Raw genomic sequence first — 26,420 nt, forward strand, 5'->3', positions numbered from 1 at the left:
AAACAAGAGGGATTACCACTATCAGTCTACACATATATTTTTTTGCTTATATTAAAAACAAGAGGAATTACCACTTATTAGTCTACATCGTGTATGTGATAGGTATAGTAAACGTAGGTATGTGAATACGACAATTTAAATATTAAAAGAAAATAGTAAGGTACGGGTACGTCAGTAAAAAAAAAATGAGATTTGCTTTATAATATAAAGCATAAAAGAGTTAAATTCTTCAATTCACAACAAGAACATCACAATGAAAGTCTAAAAAGTAAAAAAGTAGGGTTGATTACAACAACAAAGAAACTCAAAAGCACAAAAATTAGAAAGTATTATATTAACATATATTATTATATTAATCAATAAGAGAAAACCACAAATTTTACAGGTACTTCATCGTTTTACAAGTACCCATGTTTCAGAGTGTAAGTTCCGCTATTCTTTGTATTACACAACATGACATACAATCCAATGTCAAAAACTGTTTCTGTTATTAATTACCAAAGGGGGTCACTGATAGCAAATTGGATGTAGTTTCCCAAAGCTCATGTGCTAATTTGGCGTCTTGTGAAAGTGCTGAAGAATTTATAGTTCTACCTTTCCCCCAAAAAAAGTAAGCTCCTGATGTTCCCTGAAAAAAATGTAAGCTTATTAACATTTTGAACTCATTGGCTCCAGTCAAGACTCGAGACTAATTTGTAAGAAATACCAGTGATCGAGGATAACTATTTGTATAGATCAATTATTCAAAAGGTCCAAGTTAATAATGTCAAATCATCAAATGTAATTCCACATCATTAATGAAAATGACAAGTCATAAAGAATAAGCTCGCAACTAGGTTGTGAAAAAAAAATCCTCAAACTTGTGAAACTAAGGGACTAAAATCCTGAATTTATAATGGAGAGACGAAAATCATGTTTCAGTTAAAATAGAGGGACGAAAAGTGCATTTAAGCCTATATTTTTCTACCCAAAAAAGTGTATAATTGTTTTTTAATATTAAACTGTTTTAGTCATACATCGGAACATTTTTAGCAGCACAAAAACACGAGGAAAAAATCATATATATTAATCTAATATTTTACAATAAATTTAATTTCATGAGTGTATTTGTTGCTACTTTCATTCATTTCAGCTGACTGCTGATTTGTGTGTGTGCAGGCTTAATGTATTTATGTAAATAATTGACCAATATGTTGTTTCCTTGGGTTAGTTCAAGATGAATTACCGACGCAGAAGGATAAGGCATCAGACATTAGATATTGCATCAGATGAAACCTTAGATATGACTACAATTGATGGTAATAAGCAGGTTAGTTGGTAGACGGTCATTTTGAAACATCAATGCATGCAGTAAAAATGTAAAACAGATATCAACAAAGACTGCTAAAAAAGTACTCACAGGCGGAACAAGAGCGGCATCAATAATGGAATCATTCCCACACTCAGAGGATTCCAATAGGCGTAGACGCTTCAGTACAAAGAATGCTACCCAAGACAGGCTTGCTGGAACTTCTCGCATGATGTTTGTTTGTACAACTCTAGGATTTGCAACACTGATGCATAGCAATACAAAAAAAATGAATACTAAAAGAGGAGTAAAACCCATGGTTATTAACCAGAAATATAATAAAGCTTTATCTACAAAGCATAAAATATTTTGCAAGGCTCTCTTTTTCTTGCAAATTTTTATTCATGTTTTTTTTTTCCTTGCGAGTTGCAACACTAGCTCAAACCTAAAGTCACTCTCATTGGTGCTATTTATGCAACAATAGGTTAAACCCAACCACAAGTGCACAAGTGAGTTTTCATAAGAGTGTATCCGCTCGCACTTTTTTCATAAGAGTTGCAACAATTTTCCTTCAAACTCATTGGATAATTAGGTAGTTGTAGCTTCAGGGGCGGAGTATGCTACTTGTTGGGAGACAAAGATTGTGATAGTAGCTTCGTTGCATCCTTAACAAGAGAGGGGTGCATAACTGTTGGAAATTCCGCCTTAATTGCGGCCCGCCCCTAGTCGCCTTAATTGCGACCTTTGGTTAGCCTTCATTGCAGCCTCCAACACCTTCATTGTGTTGGCTTTGAGGGGGTGGATTTAGTCCCACATCGGATAGATAGCACTCTTGAGAAGAGTTTATAAAGAGGAGGCCCTCACACCTTACAAGCCGGTTTTGTAAGGTTGAGTTAGGCCCCAAATTTCAACAATAACATATCTCAGACTTTAATTGAAAGTTCAGAACTATATGAGAATTACAAGTTTGGCATGAGATCGACAGACAATACGTTATATGTTCAGGTTGGCATATACATTTGCCAAAAGCAAGAGCCCATGGGTGTGCAGAAAAGAACTTGGGAAACAATAATTTGTAGGAAAGTCGTGGAAGCCTATACAAAAACAAATAACCTATATTTATAAAAACACACAACACTTGGAAAAAAGATGGCAAAAGGAAATAAAAGTTGAGCAAGAGCCCATGGGTGTGCAGAAAAGAACTTGGGAAACAATAATTTGTAGGAAAGTCGTGGAAGCCTATACAAAAACAAATAACCTATATTTATAAAAACACACAACACTTGGAAAAAAGATGGCAAAAGGAAATAAAAGTTGATTTGGTAAACATACTTAACAAATATCTGATGAGATTTACCCATCTGGCAAAGCTGTCGGTGGAGCTCATACGAGAAGAGAAGTAGACATACTTCAACAAAAATACATGCTAGTTAGGAATTAGGGCGAAAGATACAGTGTAATCTGTATAAGTTCATTCAGAATATAAAGCTTACATTTTGAATACTCGTAGATCTGAGCATATGGGTATTGTTTTGATTTTAAAAATTTCTTCCCATATACAGTTCCCTCATCAACCTGCATATTAGTAACTGAAGAAAAGAGCTTGAGAAGGTTCTATTGGAGTGTGCCATTGTAGAGAAAATCAATAAGTATTTTATGGAAAACAGTAAAACCCAAAGAGTAGGATCACTAGACAATAATATAAATCAAAAAGTAAGGACTAAAATGATTATCCTACCAGCTCGGTGAGTAAATGATGTTACATTAACAATTTTGGAAGATACATGACTGCTTTCAAGAAGTGGTAATAGAAGCTTGGTCATAACAAATGGGCCGATATAATTTGTGCCGATCATCCTGGGAGAAAGAGTGGAAAATATCGTTGGATTTTAAGAGTAACTACTAATTTCGAAACTAGGACAGTAAACAAACATGGAGCAGATATAAACCAGATAAATAATCTTGCATCAAAGGATCCCATAAAAATGCATCCATTGTGCATACAAACGCTTCTAACTATGTCTCTCAAGTATCAGTTCCATAAAGTTCCTGGTGATCATGTCATGCAAATCAACGCCGTCTCAAAAGTTGACATTTAATTAATTTAATACCTATTACCGTATCCCTAAAGCATAAATAAAGTATGCACATCAGGAAAGTATTATTATTTGAAAGTGTGTCTTATGTATCTTTTATTGTTTTATGCAAGGCAACCATGAGCATGGAAGTTCCAACGATAAAGATAGAATTATGTTAACCACTAGCACAGAAGATTAGGAAAAAAAAAAGAAGTAATTACTGATCGTAGCCCTCAGCTGTGACTCTAAGAGATGTGGCAAGTATTCCAGCATTGTTTATTAGTATCTGTACCGAGCAGTGCAAATCAGAATCCAAAAGCCACTGCCGCAAGGAAGTACTGAACTTTATAATTGACTCAACCGACGAAAGGTCAGCCTAAAAAGCTTTGAGGTGGGCATCCTCATTCCAACCTTTAATCTTTGTTATGGTCTATCAAACAACGGGAAGAACACAATTAATGTTGAAGCAAAAATCCCTTTGAAATTGTTTTTAAATGATAAACAAACTCTTGTATTAAAATTAAGATTATAATTTTATTTGGTTATTTAATGTGTGCTCTTGAGTGAATTTTATTAAGGATAGGAAAGTCCAATTCTCACACATTGTTAAAGCCATGTATCCTTTGATGTTTATGCTCAAGCTTTCGAGAAGAATATGATTCATTATTAATCAAGAAAGGTTAATTAAATGATTTAATCCATAAAGCATCACAAAGGAAATGCCATGCGCACATGCAAGGGAAAATGAACAAATATTTTGTTTCAATCATGTGCTAATCATTTGGAAAAGACAAGGATGATGACATAAGCCCTATTGTGTATCTTGATGAGCAAGCAAGCAAAAAATCATAAAGTAACAAGACTTGGTGACCAAGGATGCTAATATGATTTATTAATGGTGTCTTGGAGACAAAGCATTGCAAGGACAATGACAATGATGCATCTTGGAGAACAAGATAGAAACAGTAGTAAAGAGAAAATATCTTTTTACTGTTCATGTACTTTTCATTGTTCACACACGCTCCTGGTCCATTTCAAGCTCAAGCTCTTAGTGTTAAAAGTTGAGGCCGAGGCTGGCAAGCTCAAACTCAACGTACAAAAGAATGGGACAATGGCAGTTTTGCAATTCCTATCAACATCAAGGGCGTTTACACAAGAATGAATAGCTGCAGATATTGAAGGATGAAGGCTGGCTATAAATATAAGCTTTCTCTCAACAAAGAAAGCATGAATTTCCAATACAATCACAAGCCTACACACAAGCAATAAATTCATCAATCAATCTCAATATCAAAAATACTCTTACAGAACTCAATCATATTTTCGGATCATCTTTCTAAGAGTATTACAAACTACAATCTCTCATTCTCTTAGTAGTTTGAAAGTTGTAATTAGATCCAAACATCAAATCTCATTTTGATTGTATATCCTCAAGCCTGTAAAATCTTGAGTGATACTGTAAGCTTACTGAAGCTAATAATATCAGTGGTGTAAGCCTGGTGAGGCTAAGAGAATACATAGTTGTATAGCCTCAAGCTCAGCGAGAGCTCGAGAGTTAGTGTAAGCCTGGTGAGGCTTAGAGAATACATATTGTTTTGCACATTGCAAAGAGGAGGAAGAAACTCCCAAGAACTAGTGGATAATCTCAAAATTTGTGGGGACTGGACTAACCCATATTGGGGGAACCAGGATAACTTCTATGTGTGATCTCTCTTAAACCCTACTCTTTACTTTCTGTTTTGTTTATTTTAGTATTACAGAGAAATTTTTAAAGGGTCACTATTCAACCCCCCTTCTAGTGACATTTACTTCAACTTCAATTAAGATATTCACAATGCATGGAATCATCATTACCATGATGCTTATAACTAATATAGAAAAATACCTCTGACAACAACTGCTCTGATCTTCCCACTGCATCAATCCACAACAGGAATCTTAGGTATACATTGCTTAGACTAGAAGAAAAATGCTAGCAGGTAGCAAAACATTTTTTCAAATAGTCTTTTGAACACATACAATCCCACTAAATAACCTAGCCAACTTAATGAAGCACCAATATAGACACATACATCAGACACGACACAACACAACACTGACACCAATGCATAGACACCATAGAAATTTGACAAAATAGAAGTGATTGTATTTCAGTCACAACTCACAAGTGTCAGACACCAACACGTATCAAACACACACTTAAACTGAAGCTTCGATGATACATAGATCCACTTTCAATTAGTGCATGTCTAAATTGACGGTGAGATTGACATAATCACGGGATTTGGACAAAAACTACAGTTTAGAGCTTCATATAATCACAGTGGCAGCGTAATTTGATCAATTTTGCAGTGAATCGAAGCATGCACTTAGAAATAAATGAGGTTGTAGAAAATATTGATTGTTAATTAGCATATAAAAGGAGTTAAAAGATAAGGTATTTTAGCATTTATTGCGAGATTAGCAAAAAGAATAAAGAATTACCAATAACAACAACATATCCTTCCTTAGAAAGCTTGCATGCAGTAGATAATCCCAAGCCAGAAGTTGCCTACACAGAAAAAATGATAGAATTCACATAAGTAATAATAATGAATGATGAAATTTGCAAGAGAGGGAAGAAAAAAGAACTTACACCGGTGATGACGCAAACGGGCTTATTAGGATAAGTGGAAGGTGAAGACCTTGGGTAGGATACGATTTTGTGAGAAAAGAGCGAATCCTTAAACAATTGGTAATTAGAAAATGCAACCGAAAAAGTCCATAGCAACGTCATTTTGAATCGAGCATAGGAAATAGAGAGACTGTAATAAATCCTTTATCAAATTAATCATTCCCATTTTGTTTGTGTGTGTGAGAGAGAAATAATGAATTTTGGTTCTTAATATTCAGGTTGGGTTCATGATGGAAGTCAGTTAAGGGAAGAAGAAGGAAAATATGACACTTTGAATGCTTCAGAATAAAATAGTCAGTATATACGGTGGAATGTTTGATGATGGATTCTCTACGGTTTGGGCCCAATTAATTGGGATCGGCATTACCTGAATTTAAGGCACCTCACTTTCAAATCATGTGAACCGTTGGATCAATCTTAAGCATTATATTGTGTCATCTGTCTTTTTCTTGAGAAAAACAATTGAACACTTACATGCTGGATTTCCCACATGCGCCATCGTTCAAGCCAATTCCGTTTAACTCTGAACACTGCAATCAGTTTCGAAGGAGTTGCTGGACGCCGGTTCTGGACAGTAAACTGCTTCACTTCTTTCACAAGATGGTGATGACGAAATCATATGGAGGTGTTGATGCGGCTTGGCGTTAATGCCGGTGGTGACGAGTGTTGAGTGGTTTGGTAGGTGGAAGAGAGGTGGAAATGCTTCTCCTTGTTTCCTTTGTGGTTGCAATTTAGAAAGTCTTCCTTTCCTTGGTCAATGATATAACATATCAATTTTAGGCACAACAAATAAAAATGACATGTGTCATTTAATGAATCAGAAGCCCCTTTCTCTGTCTTCTTCAATCGATTTCGGCGAGCGCTGCCTCAACTCCGCCGCAGGTCAATGGAGAACCAGTTATCGCCACTACCAAAATCTACCAAGAGGTTTACCGACACATGATTTGGCTTCGGCGGAGAAGAGAGCTAAGAGTCGACTTTGCAAACGGTGAGGTGAGGGTCGTTAAGAGGGTTGAGTAGGTGGAGGGGGAGATGTGCGTGGGAAGGATGGTGGCGAAAGAGTGGATTCAGATTTCAGGTCGTTGGTAGTGGTGGTGGTAACGGAAGACAATGAATTGAGGTCGGAGGAAAAAGTGTGGAGGTGACGAGTTATTGTTGCTACAGTGTTGCCGAAGGAGGGAGGGAGGGGAAGCGGTTCACAATTCAATTTTTTTTTTTTTAATGCCATGCTGGTGTGCAGGTTTTATTAGTTATGCTCAAAATTGATGTGTTGTATCCGTGAGACAGACTGTGATCAAGGAAGACTTTCTCCTTGCAGCCTTGTGAATCGATTCACGTCTATTTTTTTTTATATTTTTTTTTTTAAAGATTGAATGAATCGATTCACACTTATTTTATGTAATTGCATGATTCAATTGACTTGCATCATCACATTGTTTTTAGAAAGGCTTAATACATCGTTTGGTCCCTTAACTTATTTTTGGTTTTCAATTTGGTCCCCTAACTATAAAGTGTCTCAATTTGGTTCCATAAATCTTACGACGTTTACTATTTTGGTCCTCTCCGTTACTATTTTGCAATATCTGTTAACTCTTTGCCACATGTCATTTAATATTGGTAATCAACGGTTGGATTTAAAAAACACACATGGCATACCGTGGACTCACAATGTATGATAACTTCCATCTTCATCTTCCTCCATCTTTATCTTCATATAACCTTCATTGAAAAATCCATCATTTCAACTTCATCAAAAATTATATAATCAAATCCTTAAATAAAATCCTTAAACCTAATCAACTTCAACTTCATATTATCAAATCCATATAATCCATTTCAATGTCAGTAGGCAAAATATGTACAAAATTGTAGGAACAAGATAATCAGCATTTGGATTTCACTAGTGGAGGAAGAAAGCACTTCGCACACCATTGAGATTTTGAGAAAACGAGAGCTGATTTTAACATCTCTCACATGGGTAATTGCATTCATTGGCACATGCAAGTTAATGAACATCAATTGGTATTGAAGATGGTGAATTTGTTGAACGTGACAAAATTGGTGAAGCAAATCTTCTTGAAGAAGACACCGTTGTTGTTGTTGATGAAGATCTTGTTGTTATTGTTGAAGAAGATCAAGGTGAAGGAGACAAGTATAAGAAATTTGTCTACCTTTTCTCCTGGGTAACACACCATTATTGTTGTTATTGTTGTTGATGTCGGATCTTGAAGAGGTTAATGTGTTTTCAGAAATGGCAGCCACCATTGCAAAAAGGTGAAAACTTTACCTCACATTGTTACCTTCATAGCTTCAAAACTACATAATTCAAAGTGTATGAGTATGAAAATGATGCAGATCAAGGAAATGGAAAATGGGTATGGTTCAATTCAACAATTTTTTTTCCAGAAGAAACAGAGAAAGAAAGAAACAGCGTTGTTTTGTTTGTGAGAGAGCTTTTAGAGAGAGAAAGTGAAGATGAAGAGAAAAGAAGATGACAATATATTTAAGGATTTGATTATATGATTTTTGATGAAGTTGAAATGATGAATTTTTTAAAGGAAAAAATTTGGATTTTTAAAACAAATTGGATTTCTTTTATGAAGGTTATATGAAGATGAAGATGGAAGAAGATGAAGATGGAAGTTATCATATGTTGTGAGTCCACGGTATGCCAAGTGTGCTTTTTAAATCCAACCGTTGATCACCAATTTTAAATGACATGTGGCAAAAAGTTAACAGATTTTGCAAAATACTAACGGAGAGGACCAAAATAGTAAACGGTGTAAGGTTTATGGGACCAAATTGAGACATTTTATAGTTAGGGGACCAAATTGAAAACCAAAAATAAGTTAAGGGACCAAATGATGTATTAAGCCTTTTAGAAAAATGCTAGCAACACTCATTATTCAACACTCTCTAGCACTCACTCATTTATTGGATTAAATCGATGTATATCACACTATTTTGTGTGGGTTTAATTTTCAAAGTGCAGACCCACAATGATTTAATCAAATAAGAGATTGAGTATTGGAGAGAGTGTTGCTAACAATACTCTTGTTTTTAAAAGTTCACTTCTCCTATTCACAAAAAGATACAAGTCATAGTTCTCTATTTTTTTTAATGAATGGAACTTTCTCATTCTCTTATCTCAAACACTCGCCTCCTTCGTCTCTTTGAAAACTCCCAGGATTATGTGATCTTTCACCTCCAATTTTGTAAATTGGGTACTTGGCAAAAGATTGAGTAGCTTAGAATATTACTTATGCAAGTGTAATTCAAGTTTAAGGATATAATAAAATATAATTATCAACTGGATATTGAAGTAGCTGGTTAGAATGGTCAGTATTATTCTTAAATTGGCTATACATGTCACAAAAAGAAATTTATATGCTAATACATTTTAGATTATCTAATATGAATCTGTTTTTCGTATTATTTTTTGGCAGAAGAGGGTGTTCAAATTTATAATAAACATACAAACACTTCGAATTTTATAATTACATCTCATATATATGTTTTAAAGTATGGTGTACGAGGAGTGTTCAGGTTATAAAATGTGAAGTATTTATTTTTTTAGATTGTAAAATTTTCACAAACAATATACAGAAGAAAACCTTATTTCGAATTATATAATCCAACATCTTACAAGTCATTTTGAAATTTCAGAGAGCGTAAGAAGTGAGGAGGCTGGGAAAATAAATTATCGAATGAGAAACTTGGGTATTCAATTTGAGGCCCAAATCACACTAGGTTTGCTATTTGCACCCCTGTTTTTAATATAAATATAATAATTGATTGAGGGTGGTGGGACCCGCGACAGAGAGGACTTTCTTCTCTTTCTCTCTGTCTATGACTGTCTCTCAAGCAGTATTCAACTTGTTCAACCGCAAAGAAACGCAACACAAAAAACGCAAACTCTCTCTCTCTCTCTCTCTCTACATATATCTTTCTCCGTCGCTATCTCTCTGTAAATAATAACACCTTCCACGAACCTTCTCTTTCACTTCAATTCTTCTTCCTTCATCATCATCATCAATCCTATCTATGCTTTTTTCCTTTCATTACTTCACTTATTTCTCATGAATTGGTACCTTCTCATAACTCCTCTCATTCATTTTCATCTACCGTTGATTTTTACTTCATTTCTATTTCTCATTTAATTTTTATTAATTACTATTTTGGTTGACTAATTCATAAAATCAATCTCTATTGACTTGTTGTAGGTTTTGACAGGTTCATGAAGAAGGATACTGTTTTCTAAGATTATTACAAGACACGGATTCATTGTGTTTTGTCTTGCTTTTCAACTTTCTCACGATCATGACTTTTCATCAAGATAAATTTGTTAGGTTAGTTACTATTTTCTACCTGCCTTAAATTTAATTATTTACAAGTAATTTTGTTATTGTCAATGGAAGCAAGTATCTTGTGCTTCCCATTGACTTTGTCAAACTTTATTCTATGTATTAGATAGTACCAACACTTCTGATCGCGTGTCCAGTGTCCGAAGACACAGACACAGACACGTGTGATTACATTCAACTGTGTCATCATTTTCTTAAATTACTACCGGCATCAACTTGTCAGTGTTAGTGTCGTGTGAGTGTCTATGTCAATGCTTCATAGGTTTTATTACTTAATCCACGTTTGTGTTTGGATGTGTCTTCACCGAATGGTTTATCATGGGCTGAGATTATGTTGTTTTTTATATGATGTTTAGATTTCAGGACTGGAGTTCAGAGGTTAACTCTCCCGGAATAATTCACGTAACGCAGTCAGGGAGAATTAAAACTACACTGAAATCAGTTTCAAACAAGTTTCAAAGGGGATTTGAGTCTAGTTCTGAGAGGATAAAGGGATTTGCAAAAAAACCTTTCAAATCTTTTTCACAAAGCAGTGCTCTTACTAGATGTTTTAGTTCTAGAAATAAAATTCTTGATCCTCAGGGTCCTTTTCTTCAAAAATGGAACAAGATATTTGTGTTATCGTGTCTTATTGCTGTATCGATTGATCCTTTGTTCTTCTATATCCCTGTGATTGATGATGGCAAGAAATGTCTTTCACGGGACAAAAAAATGGAAACTACGGCAACTGTTTTAAGGTCTTTCTCCGACATTTTTTATATTATTCATATCATTTTTCAATTTCGTACTGGATTTATTGCTCCCTCTTCTCGAGTATTTGGAAGAGGTGTGTTGGTTCAAGATGCTTGGGCAATAGCAAAGAGATATATGTCATCATATTTCTTAGTTGACATTCTTGCCGTTCTTCCCCTCCCACAGGTACGGAAAACTCTTCTGTCCTTGATTTATTTAGTTATTGCATTGAAATCCAATATCAATATCATAACGTGTTGGCAAATTCATCATGTAATGTAAATAGGTAATTAGTCGATAAGTTCAACCCTCCATGTTTAATTTCTTAAGTGTTTTATGTGCTTAGATTGACAAGTTTACACGGTCGGATTCTTTTAGTAAGCTTATTTTGACTCAAAACTTGCTCTTACATTGCTAGGTGGTTATTCTATTTATCATTCCGAAGATGACAGGCTCAGAATCACTGAACACGAAAAACTTGCTGAAATTTATTGTATTCTTCCAATATGTGCCACGGTTTATACGAATAGCTCCACTATATAAAGAGGTTACAAGGACCTCTGGCATTCTCACTGAAACAGCATGGGCTGGAGCTGCATTTAATCTCTTTCTTTACATGCTTGCAAGTCATGTATGTTTATGCTGCATTATTTATTTTTGTTTTTTCATTTGCATATTTATTAAAAAGTATTTTTTAGCTATACTTAGTTACTTACATGGGTTTTTTTATTTCCGAATTCATTGTTATTTTTCCTTACTTTTTTTTTTTTTTTTTTAAATATGGTTTTAAATTTGAAGCGTATCTAATAATTGCAGTTTTATTTTATCTAATACACTAAATTTCATTTTTCCTGATCACTAGATTAAACAAGTAAATTTTGTTAGCCACGTATATTTTCTCTTGTGGTGACTATGTGGACACACATGGCTTATGATCCCAACTGTACAATTTACATGACTGAGATGTACATTACTCCCTCCGTCTCATTATAAGTGTCTTATCTGAGTTGATACAGATAATAGAGTATTGGTTAAAATTAACCAAAATATATTGTAGTATTGAGTTGTACATTACATACCTGATTTTAGTACTTGATACAGATATTGGAATATTGGTTAAAAAATTAATCTACACGGGGTCTCTGTATGACGAATTATTATATGATAACCTTTAGTAAATTCTACAAAGCTATAAGAGGTGGATTGGGAGGGGGAAGGTTTTCATGTTTTAGTTGTGTGCAAAAGTGATATTTTGGACCTTTTCTTTGCAGATGATATACATCAGGTCATGTTATGAATTAATTTTCATTTCTTTTCCTAATCATGTCTAACGAGCTGAATCAATTTTCTCACACCCACTTTATATCTCCTAATAAAAATCTTGCTGAAGGTCACCATGACGCAAACACTTTGAAATTAAAGGAGTCGTGTGTTCATTGGACATAACGCTAGACACTTTTGTTTGACACACACAGATACACATATTAAGCACATGCGTCTGATGTAGATGTTGTTTCACATTCTCAGGTCCACGTCATTTTATGTTGGTTCCAAATGTAGCATATTTAAATCCTTCATAATTGTTGTATTTTTTAATAAAAGTGCTCTTATTAATGAAAATTAAAAAAAATTATATGATCTGGCTTTTAAAAATAAAATAAAATGTGAAAATTCAAAAATATATCATCTTCCTATCTTTCTAATTGCTGATTTACTTCTTTCTAGGTTCTTGGTGCCTTTTGGTACTTGTTTTCTATAGAAAGAGAAACCACATGCTGGCAAAGGGCTTGTCAAAAAAATACCACGTGTATAAAGGCAGAATTGTATTGTGATGATCATCATGGTTTGAGCACAATTACAACATTCCTGAATGCTTCATGCCCAATACAGAATCCAGATAAAAAACTCTTTGATTTTGGAATTTTCCTTGATGCCCTTCAATCTGGAGTTGTGGGGTCAATGGACTTCCCACAAAAATTCTTTTATTGTTTTTGGTGGGGCCTAAAGAATTTGAGGTTTGCTTCATTGACTCTTTATTAATATATGCTATTGGTTATTTGGATTATTAATTAATCATATGCTGCAACATGTTTATGATTTTTGTGGCCACTTTACCAAGTTGATGTGAACTATGAGTGTAATTGTGATTTGGTTCAAAGAAGAGGAAAATGGCTTTGGCTTAAGTTTTTGAAATATTTACCGCCTCAATGAAGAGGGAAAATTGGGGGTCTGCTAGTCAAATGTCAATTTCAGAGCTGTATATGTTCACGTTAACATGGGCATTTGTTTCAATCAGGAATTATGTTCTTGGGAATACTGTAATCCGTTTTTTTCCTTCCCAAGTACAATTCACATATTTTTGTGAAGCACATAATTTTTTCTAGAAAATTTCTCAAATTTTAATTAGTTCACTAATAGAAAATAATAATAATAATAATAATAATAATAATAATAATAATAATGTGGTATAATAATAATAATTATAGATCTTAGCAATAATAAATCCAAGGCAGGCTTTGATACAATAAAAACTGTCCTAATTACAATATACATAAAACAATTATTCAGTTTTATTTGTTGAGTTTGAAAGTAACTTCTATTCCTCTTGGAAAGCCACCTTAATTACGGTGTGTCTCAAGCTGCCTTAATTGCGTCAACTTTTGATTGCCTTCATTGCCTCCTCACATCCACCTTATGATGCTTGCGAGGAGACTGGGAGGTGTTTAGTCCTACATCACCTAGCGATATAACTTGAGTAGTGCTTATAAGCCTCAGTCATTTCTCACCTTATAATTCAGTGTTGTGGGGTTGAGATGGATCATAAGTCCAAATTATAAGATGGTATTGCCTCCGTCCCTCTAATTATAAGAGCCTTTTGATAAAATCATGAGAATTAAGAAAGTTGATTGTAGTATTAAATTTGTTTGTAATTACTATTGTTTTTACAATTATATCCTTTAAGAGATAGAGTTGGTTTATATTTTCAACATAGTATTTATTGTTGATTGAAGAAAAATATGGGAAGTAAATAAGGGTATGTTGATAAAGAAATAATTAATGTAGTTGGAAATAACAAAAGGGTCTTACAAAAAGGGACGAAAAAAATTCTCAAAAGGGTCTTATAATTAGGGACGGAGGTAGTATTAAGTAATGTCATAGATAGATCTAATATTGGGTCACTTGCATTGTGACACCAGGCCCATAGCTTGGGCATGACGGGGTTGATGGAAAATTACGTTAATTGTGGTCTGCCCCTAGTCGCCTTAATTGCGGAAATTTTGGCTTCATTTCCTTAATTACAACTCCTAGCACCTTCATTGTGTTGAGTGTGAGGGGTGTGTGTTTAGTCTTAGATCACGTAGAGATATGGCTTAAGTAGTGCAAGTGAAGGTGTGTGTCTAATCCAACATTGTCTATAGATATGGCTTAAAGTAGTGATTATGAGGCTTGACTGCATGGGCCGAGTTCACCTTACAAGCTAGTTTGTGGGGCTGAATTAGGCCTCAACCCCAAATTCTAAGAACTTTTATGGAAATATACAATTCCACCCATTAACATAGAAAGAAAAGTAAGGAAAACGTGAGTAAATTACATGATGGGGAATCAATAATACCCAGGGATTTTTTTTTATTAAAGAAACACTTGAACCAAATATGGAAACTTCACATCCCAAGGTCACTTTTCTGGGAATATTTTTGCATGTCATGAAACAAATCTCCCCATAGTATTTTTTAAATCTTGATTTTGAGTATTTATACAAGTTACTGTCTAACATTCTTTAAATATTCCTCCACCCTCTTGTGGGGGATCCTTTTTATTGCAGTTCTCTTGGTCAGAACCTGGCAACAAGTACCTTTGTTTGGGAAATCTGCTTTGCAATTTTCATTTCCATTGCTGGTTTGGTATTATTTGCATTCCTCATTGGAAATATGCAGGTTGGTACTGAATATCTATTATGTATAATGTTTATTTAATCATACAAGAATTCAAGCTGGTACTATTTGTTGATTTTGGAATAAATTGGTTTCCAGTATTATATATTCCTCCTGAGATCTGTCCCTTTTTGTTAATATTTGCTGGTTTTATTGCTATTTAATTTGATTTTCCCTTTGGGAGACTCTCACGAAAAAGGACATCATATTTTTGGTATTAGAGCACTTGCTACAATTACAGTGGGAATGTTCAGTATTGAATTTTGATGTACTTATTGAGCAGGGCCAGGCCAGGCCCAATGATGAGTGAGACCTAAAACTAGCTTTGAGAGGAGTTGGGCCTTTTTGCCATCATGTGTGGTCTTTTTGCTTCATAAATATCAGTATGTGCTTTTAGGTTCGACCTTTGCCAGTGTGTCTAAAACTAGGGCTTTAATTGTCCCACCATTGTGTTGGTCCTCTTTTTGGGGAGTGGATGAAAAGCTCTTGAGGAACTATTTTCTGGGGCTGTCCTGGGGAAGTAGTGATCATTGTTGTATTATGACCTGGGGTGTGGTAATAATAGTCTTATATTTCGGGCCTTCTAAGGAAAATGCATACATTTGATTTTTTTCTAGTGATGTTGATTGCCTTGCCTATGCAAGTGTTTCCTAGAATAGGGTGAACCAGTGAATTCGTGTTTATTAAGTTCTTGTAATTCTCTATGTATGGGAATTGCTGCTTACGTGCAAACATATGTTCCTAATCATCTTCCACTTCCATAAATATTTCTATTTTTTCCTATCATCTTTTAAATACAATCCTGTTCCTCATTTATTTACATTGACATTATTGCTCGAAAAATAGTTTGACACCCGGACCATTCTATTATTGGGTTATTCTCCTCGACAATTCAATTCATTATACTTCATTTTTCTTCCAAAACAGACATATTTACAGTCAACAACTACAAGATTGGAGGAGATGAGAGTGAAAAGGAGAGATGCAGAACAGTGGATGTCGCATCGACTACTCCCTGACCACTTGAGAGAAAGAATCAGACGACATGAGCAATACAAATGGCAAGAAACTAGAGGTGTTGATGAAGACAATTTGATCCGAAATCTTCCCAAGGATTTAAGAAGGGACATCAAGCGTCATCTCTGCTTGGCTTTGCTGATGAGGGTATGTTTCTCCATGATTCCTGTCTTTTTAACTTGTTTTAATACAGGAGTTATTTTACTTTTCAATGATCTTTGCTTCTTTAAGTTATCTCATTCTGAAAAATTCTTTTATCTATCTGTGATTATAGTGGTTGTGAATTTCTTTGCTGAATATATCTGTCCATAATTTATTTTGTTTGGTGCTGGAGCATTTAATAGAATATATATTAGTTAGGAAGTTATGTTACACTGTATTTGCATGCACAAAACTAATAACAAATATTGGTTGTACATTTTTTTTTAAAAAAAATTGGATTTCTGCTTCTAGGACATGTAGAATAAATAAGTGAATAACATACATGCACCGTAGCATATATTTTTATGCAATTCTTTTTGTTTCTCTCCCATGTCATTTGTTTGAACATGTTCTGCATATATACATTTTACCTCTTTTGAATTAGTGCTGATCATGTTTTTCATTGGTGGTCATGAAGTTTCTGTCTTCTATTGTAATTACTATGAGAGATGATTGATATTAGTCATGTTGAAGTTATTTTAAAATTAGTTTGTGCATGAATGCCATGCTTCCTGGTGGAGAATCATGGGTATTCAAAATATGATTGGTTTAAGACAATCCTTGAAAAATAAACCAATCACCGTTGCTATTGGAAGCTTTGAAGCTATAGTTGATTTTCCATATAATATTAATAACTCTTTTTATCTTTCAGGTGCCAATATTTGAGAAGATGGATGAACAACTTTTGGATGCAGTGTGTGACTGTCTCAAACCAGTACTTTACACGAAAGAAAGCTGCATTGTTCGCGAAGGAGATCCTGTTGATGAGATGCTCTTCATAATGCGCGGAAAATTGTTGACCGTGACAACAAACGGTGGAAGAACAGGTTTCTTCAACTCTGAATACCTCAAGGCTGGTGACTTCTGTGGAGAGGAGCTTCTCACATGGGCATTAGATCCTCGTTCTGCATCCAACCTTCCCATCTCAACCAGGACTGTCCAAACTCTTTCAGAAGTGGAAGCATTTGCTCTAAAAGCTGAGGATTTGAAGTTTGTTGCATCTCAATTTCGGCGCCTTCACAGTAAGCAGCTTCGCCACACTTTTAGATTTTACTCGCAACAATGGCGTACATGGGCTGCATGTTTCATACAAGCAGCGTGGAGGCGGTATTGTAAAAAGAAGCTCGAAGAGTCTCTAAGGGAAGAGGAGAATAGGCTCCAAGATGCATTGGCCAAGGAAGGTGGTAGTTCACCTAGCCTAGGTGCCACAATATATGCTTCAAGATTTGCTGCAAATGTCCTTAGAGCCATACGTAAAAATGGCTCAAGGAAGCCCAGGGTGCCGGAGAGACTACCTCCCATGATGCTCCAGAAGCCTACTGAACCAGATTTTACTGCTGAAGAGCAATAGTGTAATCAATGGAGATGGATGCCTTGTGCTGTAAGAAAAGAAAAGAAAAGGGTTGTCGCAACTGAAAAATTAAAATGAAATTTTCATAGGAAGACCAAGATGTCAGTTTTGTTATTTATTTTATTTTTGAAGTTAGCGTAAAATATAGAATGTGTATAAAAGCATTGATTATTAAGTTGTATATACACGTATATGATTGTTGCTAAAATGATTTCAAATGAAACTGGTGCGGAATAAGTATATATTTTTTAGTCTGTTTTTCACACTTTGTGATGCTGAAGTCCAAAACGGGACTAGAGCAAATGTAAAATGAATAACGGTACCAGTACCTCTTTCAAAAAAAAACAAAAAAAAAAAGGTACCAGATTACACTATTGCAATGTAATCAATGGAGATGGATGCCTTGTGCTGTAAGAAAAGAAAAGAAAAGAAAATGATACTTTTACATTGCAATTTTAATTAAATGAAACATGTAATTACATACTAGTCATTTTCACTTAGAATTATCAATGAAAGTTATATTGAAATAACAATAGTTTTTTAAATTAGTTTCAAAACTAATAAGAAAGTATGATTTAATCATTTGATAAATTAAAATATCATCAAATCCTCTATCAATTGGAGGATCATGTACCATTGCTCAAGTTACAATCAAACCATAAGAGATTGCATGTAATTCAGGGAACAATGATCCAATTAACTAATCAAGACTAGCTAGCTTCAGGTTGTTAAAGGAGTTATTGGCCTCGTCCACATTAAGTTTCACAATATTGTTAGGAGGCTCCTAAGAGTATAAATATTGTCTGTGTACATGAAGCAGTTACACAAATACCAAAACTTCTTGTCGAAAGGTCGTGTATAATTGGTACAGAATGAGAGTATTCAATTTCAAACTCTCAATAGTGGCTTTGCATGGCAACGGTTCTTTTGCCTCAATCAGTGAAATCCATTTTAAAATTTTGGATGAATGGTATGGATATTTAAAAATATAATTTAATTGTTTAAATAATTAAAAAATGTGTAGTAGTATAGTATATTGAAAGATCATCTATTGTTCGAGTTAACAAAGATACTACGCATTTAGTGCAAAATGTTGAGTGTTACCAACACACTCTAACGCATATTTAAACACTATATAGGTCTCACCAAATCATTGGAATCCGATACAAAAAGAGTGTATTAGTTGATAGCTTGTTGTTAGCATTAACATATTAAACATCTCGAATAACAAAGGAATTTCATGGATTATTTTTGCTGGAAATATTAATGAATTTGTCCACCATCGTCTATAGATGTTTAAGATGTATTAGACAGTTATGATAGCTTTATTTACCATTGCTTACTCGTCTGCTACTTTTGTCAAATAAAACCATAGATTTTACACTCACCATCATAACTACTTTGTAATTCAGCATAATACATCGATGAAATTTACTTTTTACTCTTCCCTTCCCACTTTCATCTTCAAATGTGACAAAGTTCCATGGTCACTAGTAGGGGTGGCAATTAGATCCATGAAATCCATATCCATCCGATCCATCCACTACAAAATCCATCCAATCCATCCATAAAACATTTTTTATTTTTAATGGATTGTATCCAATCCATCCATTAAACAATATGGATGGATCTAGTCCATCCAATTGATTTTAAAGATCCAATGGATCACTTTTTATTGTTTATTTTTTATCCAATGGATCATTTGAATAAAAAAATAACAAATTAAAACAAAAAAAAGAAACAATTAAAAAAATTAAAAGCTAGATAGTGACTCACTAGCTCAAAGCCCCAAAGCAACAGTTTGTACCAACGGTAATAAACACCGCAAACTCAACCAAATTCTCATCCAACTCAGCCACTATCCCATATTACAGATTCACAAAAGCCATATAAACACACTTCCTATGTGAAATTTTATTTTATTTTGACAAAATGCAAAATTATATTTGTTAAAATCCACACTCTGCATCCCAAATTATTTTAATACATTAATAACTGGTAATGCGTGCTTTCAAGCTTAAACGCAACCACAAAAAGAGGCTAATAATATTGTAAACTAGAGACAAGGCCATTCAATAGCCCAGAGTTCAACGAGGCTTAAATGGGTTCACAGACGGAATCGGATGACATAAATAATCACACCTGGTACCTATTTCTCCCACAATAATCTATTTCCCCAGATGACTAGTGGTACAATACGTAAGCAAGCATTGCTACTGACGGAGCAACCTCACCTCATTCTTCAGAAATGCAGGCAGTGCAAAAGCAGCTGTATGTATCTGCATAAGAAAAGGGTCGTAAGATCTTTCTTGCATGTAGGGATTCTGATATTTGCACTTAAATGCCTGATATTTTGCTGCAAAATTTGAACCAATAAATAAAGTTAAATAAGTAAATGCAATATATGGACCATATACTTACCTCTGAGTTATAGAACCTAAGATTCCTCCGATGCTTATCAGCACCTTCTAACTTCTCAATGGGATTGATGGGGTTCACAAAATCAACATGTGGCCCCTCTGTTGAGCATAGAAGAAACCCTATCACACCACTGCATACCAAGAAAGGAATACTATGCATCATATAATTTACCAATGCCATCAAGATGAACCAAAATTACAATCATGTTCAGTAATTGTCAAGGCACAGATCAGTTGATGCCAAACTAGGCAATTAAAAATCTCAGGCTTTCTTAAACCAAAAATTCCATTATAACAAAGTGAATCCTCTCAAGAAGGTGATGTGAAAACCTACCACAGCGTTTAAGCACACTAATGCAACGTGACACAAACCAAAAAGGCTAGGATCAACAGCCTAAATTTTAACTTTTTTATCTACAGATTTGTAATATTTTCAATAAATGGAAAATGAAAGTTTCATGATTCCTATGAATTTTTCCAGCAACACACCAACCATAATCATAAATTTTGTGGGACCAACAATTACTGAAGATCCATCAGTGGGATTAACTTTATCATGGGGTTAAAGTGTCCCACTGTAAGAAAAATTACCCTTACTCTCACAACATGTAGAAACAGAAAACTTGGAAAATAGAAATTTTTTAAAAGTAAAATCAAAGGAACTTCAAAGTAGAATCAAATACTAATTTACCAGCAGTTTGAATAGTGTAACTCTACCTTGGATATGTTGGAACACTTGCCCATGCATAATGTACAGAACCTTTAAATGTTTCTCGACAAATGGAGAGCATGTCTTGAATAAGGTGTGTATGAAGCCACATACTTTCTGCCATATTACAAAGAACTCCACCGGGTCTTAATGCCTTAGATATAGTCTCAAAAAATGGTTTCTCTACAAGTTCCTGGGCAGGACCTAAATTACAAAAGTGATATCGTGAGTTGTTGATAAAAATAACCAACCAACAAAGGAAGAATCTAATTCTGCTTAACATTACATGAAATTAATAAGTTGCTGATCAGTTTCAGTTTAGCGGATAGTTCAATATAAATATTTTAGGAACGAAAATTCAGTGAAAATTGGAGGAAAACGAAGGTTTTGAATAAAAATCAAATCTGATTTATATGTAATGTAGATGTGACACATAGATAGTCAAGCACTATACCAGCAGCCAACAAAACAATATGAAAGAAATCACGTTTTTCAATAAAATTCAAATCAAAATTGTATGTGACACAGATGATCAATCATACCAATGAAACAATCTAAAGTCATCACTGAAATTTTCTCATAAATGAAGGCTAAACTGACACAAAGTAAAGAACAGACCTGATATGAACAGTGGTGTAGAATATTAGAAATATCTAATATTATATTATATTGCAGTATCTTTATTGTCTTTGATGGGCAAATGTTAGAAGTGTTGGAAGTTAGTTATGTTAGTTTCAGGGGATCGAACCTGGGACCTCCTCTTTCAAACTCCTTCAATATCTAATAGTATCTCTATATCATATTGCAGTACCTTAGTTTATCTCATTAGACCACTTTATAATTTTAGAGTATCTTAGATTATCTCTTATATTACTTAGATATTATTATGTTTGTTTTCTGATTTATCTATTTATTTAGGATTAAGAGTCTTGTTTCCCTATAAATATGAATTAGTATCTAGTCTTTGTAGAAAGTCACCATCAAACTATTATCACAATATTCAAGCTTTTACTATTTCTTCCTTTTTTTTATCTAAAACCCACAACTTCGACAAGTGTGTTAGATTGAGATGCAAGGGTTCGGGTCAATGATCTAGTTAAGCAATTTCCATACTAGTGAGAAGATATAGATCCTCCTCAAAACACGACTTTTTCATTTCAAAATAACATATGCTATGTTCAGTGCTAATTCCAATAATGTGCATTATTTACTGAACAAATTGGACAGACCATTTTGAATTTAAATTACTCACCCACAGGATCTGAGGAATCAACAATTACGGCGTCATACCTCCCTTCAGGTGCACGTTTAAGAAATTCAATAGCTAGCAAAAATGGGTGGGAAGAGTATTAAGTGAATAAGCTTACAAAGCCTTAATAGTTTGTAATCAGTAAATTAAAGCCATAGTTGGCACGATAACAAACTTAAAAATGAGACTAGCATCAAACATATATACCATCACCAACATGCAAGTGTACACGAGGATCGTCAAACCCAACAGCTAACTCTGGAAAAAACTTCCTAGAAACCTACAAAATAACCATTGCAATAAGTTCATTTCATTAATGAAATGAGTTATATTAAAATAAGTCATAACTTACATCAATAACCATCTTATCTATCTCACATATATCAATATGCTCCACAGAGCTGTGGCGGGATACTTCCCTTAGAACCCCACCATCTCCACCACCAACAACTAAAACCTGAATTAGCAACATAAAAATTATTTAGCAGACGGTGAAAACAGTATGGGAAAAAAGGCATAATAAAAATGAATTGAATTCAATCCTTTCAAATTTTAGTCAGTCTCAAATGCTTTCCTCCATACACATAAGAGCATCGGAGCCATAACCAATACATTGTCAAGATGATAAGATCGCCAAAATATTAAAGAATAGAGCAGGAAGAAGCGACATTGAGACTGCTGAATATCAAAGGATGTACGTAGTTCTGCAGTATCATTTCCCCTAAGTGATAATAGAGAACTGTATTTTTGAATTGAAACCAACAGTACTTCAATATTTTGTTCAATAAGAAGACACAATATAAATTGAGACCCAATACCAATACGCTGATCATCAGATCAAAAGACTTTACATTTTTGGGGGACGGAATGGAACAGAGGGGAAGATGAGCTATCATCTCCTGGTAAGCACATTCATCCTTCTCAGTCAACTGAACAATCCCATCAAGTACGAGAACTTTCCCATATGTTAATGACTGTAAAAAGAAGATAAGTGTTAATCACTTCTCATTTATAAATAGAATTGAAGAGAACAATATAGGAAGAAGATGCCAAACCTCAAAAACCAAGACCTCTTGGTACAATGACTTTTCTTGGAATAATTTCTTCTCTACTTTGATTGAATGGGCTTCTCCTAATGATAGACACACACCAAAACCATCAGTAGACGCCATATACACACAAAAATGACATACTTGGCAACAAAGTGAGAGCATTTCAAAATGTATGTTACCACAATATGAAGTTCACAAATAACATCATCAATTTGACGAGGGAATAGAAAAAAGGATGTTTCTCGAAAAGGATTAACAAAGAAGTTTGATACGGTAAGATCAAACATTTAGTTTATCCTCTCTGGCCAAGAGTTATTTTCAAAGACATAAAATAACTTTTGTAACCCCCACCCCCAAATTCATCCTTCTCCATGAAGGCCCAATTGTATCAAATTTTATTTTACAATAAACAAGAAAGTCATAAAGAAAAATAAGAATATGATTGTCTTTAATAGTAAAAACATTTGCAATTTCAGTTATCAAACATCAGAAAGAAAAAAAAGCACACACTCCAAAGTTACAAGGCAATAATACATGAAGCAAAAACAATTGCATGTACAAAATAACAGTCACCTGGCCACATTGGATTGTTGAAATAAAGAACTTCCTCTGATTTTTCTGTAAAAAAATATGCCACATAATGAAACAAAAGATTGTTGTTAGTCGAATGGAATGGAAGTGGGAATATATGGATGAATACAAAATTAAAAAGCTGATAATGACCAGAGCAAGTTTGAGATGCTGAGAACCACCCAGAAACAACGGTAGAGTGACAATTGGCCTCCAACTCAGGGGCTGAAGCCATGGCTTTCAAACAACATGAAGGAATCTCCTTCTCCAAACCATTCCCGTTACTCGCCTTCCCATCCATAGTCTTCTGGCATTCCAAACCTCTTTCTACGGCGTCCCCCATAAATGACCCTTTTCTTCACTGGCTCCAGTCTCTATATAATTAATACACCAGTTGTCACCAAAAAAAAAAATTAAACAATGATAATTAAAATCTCAAAGAACAAAAAATGACGCCTTTCCCTTAGACATGAGCTCAGAAATCAAAAATCAATACTCACAAAACCCAAATAACAGAGCAGAGAATAAAGGGAAGAAGAAAATAACAACACCCAAAAAAAAAAATCACATTTAAATTTCAAGCAAAGTATCTACTTATACAAAATCATAAACCCAGTTTAGCAAAGCTTAAAAGCATTGCATTTATTTTTTAATTTATTTAGCTTTATAAATTAAAGTTTATAGTTTTAGTCACTGACAAAGAGTACAGAACCTAAAATATAAAATAAAAGTGATTGAAGAAAACAAGCCACCAGAAAAAGGGGGGAAAATTACAATTCTATACTTTTTTTTTAGGGATTCTATACATAATAGTATATAATAACATTCCCTCAAATAAAAGTATATAATAACATGCATGAAATTAATTAAACAATAATATAAAAGCAGAAATCAGTCTGCAGCATGCATGAAATCAATTTCTATAAAACAATAATAAATCATGGGCAATTGTAGCGTGGATCATTCCATGAGTGTTGATAAATCAAATAAGAAAACAAAACAGGGTATTCTCTTAATATTCTTAGTAACAACAACAATAATAATAATAACATGATATTAACTGAATAATCAGAAAAGCATCAACATGTGATAGCGAAGCATCGAAAAACACAATTTTTGTAATATTAATTAATCTAGGTGCGCGTTTATTGAGCGCAACTACTAGGGTTTAGGATATGCACGAAGAAAAAAAAAAACAAGAAGAAAAGGAGTGAAGAGAAACCTGTCTGGTGTGAATATCGGTGAGAGTGTTGTTGATACAAACGCAACGACTCTCTCTCTCTCTCTCTCACAGTTATCTGCTTGCTTCTTCTGGGAACAAAAATGGAGTCTCTATGTATCAATTTATAAGATTTTTATTCTCTCTCCACATGAAAACGGGATTCCATTAAACTCTATTAAATTAAGCTTTAATGCCCACCAATAAAATATTAAGTCATTCATGTTTTCTATTTTTATTTGTTTTTTACGAAGAAGAAGAAAAAATTAGATTCTGTCAAAAAAAGAAGAAAAAAAAATTTAGATAAGTTGAGCTATCGATTGTCTACATATCACTCATTAAAGGTGTTATCACGTTGAAAATTGAACGACGACGTTAAAGACGAGTCAACATTCATTTGTTTTGATTTTATTTAGACTTAAATAGATTTAATTGTTCTACGTATATTTATTTTATTTTATTTTTTGAAACAAAGGGGCCTAAGCCCGGAAAAAGAGAAAACTAGACAGAGACGACTCTAGGAGTCGCTATCCACATAACATAAGCTAACACCAGAGAACTAAGTCTAGCTGGACACTAGTCATACACATGCAACACAGGCATAACTCACAACCCATGTTTGAAAGAGCGTCTGCACACGAATTCGTCTCACGGTAAGAATGACAGATCTTCACGTCCCACTCCAGAGCAAGCAACCGGCGAATTTCTTGAATGAGACGCCAACCAACAACACTTCCATCCTAAGTTGTTTGCAGGGTATGCACCACCACACTCAAATCAACATGCAACTCAACCTTCGCAAAACCTCTCTCTCTAACAATTTGGAGACCATTAAAAACTCTCAAAATCTCTGCTAAATACGCGTTACATTTACTCAAGTTACGAGATAAACCACTAATCCATTTTCCTTCAACATTTTGAAAAAGCCATCCACTACTAGCTGAAATATAACTTACAATTTAAAAAAAAAAAAAAAAAAAAAAAACATGAATTAACTCAAAAACAAGAAAAAATGCTAATAGAAAATATTTGAAGTGTCATTGTTAGAAATTAAAAATAATATTTGATATTTCTATAGGGATCAATAATTTTATTAATTATTTTATTTATTGTAATTTTAAAGAGTTTCACCGTAAAAGTGAAAGGAGTGTAGATTAAAATCACTCCAATATATAAATCCCACCACTACTCTTTTATATTTTATTTTTTCGAGATGTATAACTAGACCAATAAATAATTGATTGATCCAAACGATAATGCAGAGATTTTGTCTCCTTAAGTAAAATGTTTAAACCCATACTTTGGAAATTTTATGATTAGAATGGGTGATTTTTACATTATATGTCCCTCATGATTTGAAGATTACTTAATCAAAAGCTTCTTAAATAAAAAGACAAATATTTGGTTCCAACCTTGAATTTTGAAGCAACCTTTATGTGAAGTGGTCCAAGATATTGCTCCAGCTGATATTTGTCTGAAGATCAGAGACATGTGGGATGACGAGGTTTGTAATGTTGTAAATTTACATACTTTGTTGCCACTTAATATTACTACATCCATCCAA

At 34.1% G+C, this 26,420-nt stretch overlaps 2 protein-coding genes and 1 pseudogene across 3 annotated transcripts; 1 reads left to right on the plus strand and 2 right to left on the minus strand.

Annotated features, from left to right (window-relative positions):
• Positions 1 to 304: 304 nt before the first annotated feature.
• Positions 305 to 7,391, minus strand: LOC11417415 (dehydrogenase/reductase SDR family member on chromosome X-like; annotated as a pseudogene).
• A 2,498-nt stretch (positions 7,392 to 9,889) lies between these two features.
• Positions 9,890 to 17,879, plus strand: LOC11417416 (cyclic nucleotide-gated ion channel 1). Of its 2 annotated transcripts, none has more exons than XM_024778387.2 (8): positions 9,890 to 10,127; positions 10,264 to 10,389; positions 10,761 to 11,322; positions 11,555 to 11,767; positions 12,862 to 13,151; positions 14,960 to 15,071; positions 15,996 to 16,232; positions 16,939 to 17,879. In XM_024778387.2, exons 2-8 carry the CDS (start codon positions 10,361 to 10,363, stop codon positions 17,635 to 17,637), a joined length of 2,142 nt encoding a protein of 713 aa, XP_024634155.1. In that variant the 5' UTR covers positions 9,890 to 10,127; positions 10,264 to 10,360; the 3' UTR covers positions 17,638 to 17,879. The 2 variants fall into 2 exon arrangements, with proteins under 2 accessions (XP_024634155.1, XP_003602214.2); XM_003602166.4 differs by having other exon boundaries at positions 10,274 to 10,389.
• Positions 17,880 to 19,437: 1,558 nt separating this feature from the next.
• LOC11417417 (spermine synthase) lies at positions 19,438 to 25,019 on the minus strand. Its single transcript, XM_003602167.3, has 11 exons — positions 24,860 to 25,019; positions 23,791 to 24,011; positions 23,641 to 23,685; positions 23,071 to 23,147; positions 22,867 to 22,989; positions 22,368 to 22,472; positions 22,223 to 22,295; positions 22,019 to 22,090; positions 20,775 to 20,970; positions 20,059 to 20,188; positions 19,438 to 19,916 (listed from the first exon to the last, which is right to left on the minus strand). Exons 2-11 carry the CDS (start codon positions 23,978 to 23,980, stop codon positions 19,851 to 19,853), a joined length of 1,077 nt encoding a protein of 358 aa, XP_003602215.1. The 5' UTR covers positions 23,981 to 24,011; positions 24,860 to 25,019; the 3' UTR covers positions 19,438 to 19,850.
• Between the last annotated feature and the right edge of the window lie 1,401 nt (positions 25,020 to 26,420).

Source organism: Medicago truncatula, chromosome 3 (assembly GCF_003473485.1).
Source record: "Medicago truncatula cultivar Jemalong A17 chromosome 3, MtrunA17r5.0-ANR, whole genome shotgun sequence".
Taxonomy (NCBI): Eukaryota; Viridiplantae; Streptophyta; class Magnoliopsida; order Fabales; family Fabaceae; genus Medicago; species Medicago truncatula.

What these genes read in the sequence shown, in the direction of transcription:
- LOC11417417 (XM_003602167.3), bottom strand. Translation starts at nt 23,980, where the DNA reads ATGGGGGACGCCGTAGAAAGAGGTTTGGAATGCCAGAAGACTATGGAT. An exon ending in AGCATCTCAAACTTGCTCTG is followed by an intron (nt 23,686 to 23,790) that starts GTCATTATCAGC and finishes ATTTTTTTACAG; the next exon opens with AAAAATCAGAGGAAGTTCTT. An exon ending in AAGAGGTCTTGGTTTTTGAG is followed by an intron (nt 22,990 to 23,070) that starts GTTTGGCATCTT and finishes TTCTTTTTACAG; the next exon opens with TCATTAACATATGGGAAAGT.
- LOC11417416 (XM_024778387.2), top strand. Translation starts at nt 10,361, where the DNA reads ATGACTTTTCATCAAGATAAATTTGTTAG. An exon ending in CATCAAGATAAATTTGTTAG is followed by an intron (nt 10,390 to 10,760) that starts GTTAGTTACTAT and finishes TATGATGTTTAG; the next exon opens with ATTTCAGGACTGGAGTTCAG. An exon ending in GCTTGGCTTTGCTGATGAGG is followed by an intron (nt 16,233 to 16,938) that starts GTATGTTTCTCC and finishes TTTATCTTTCAG; the next exon opens with GTGCCAATATTTGAGAAGAT.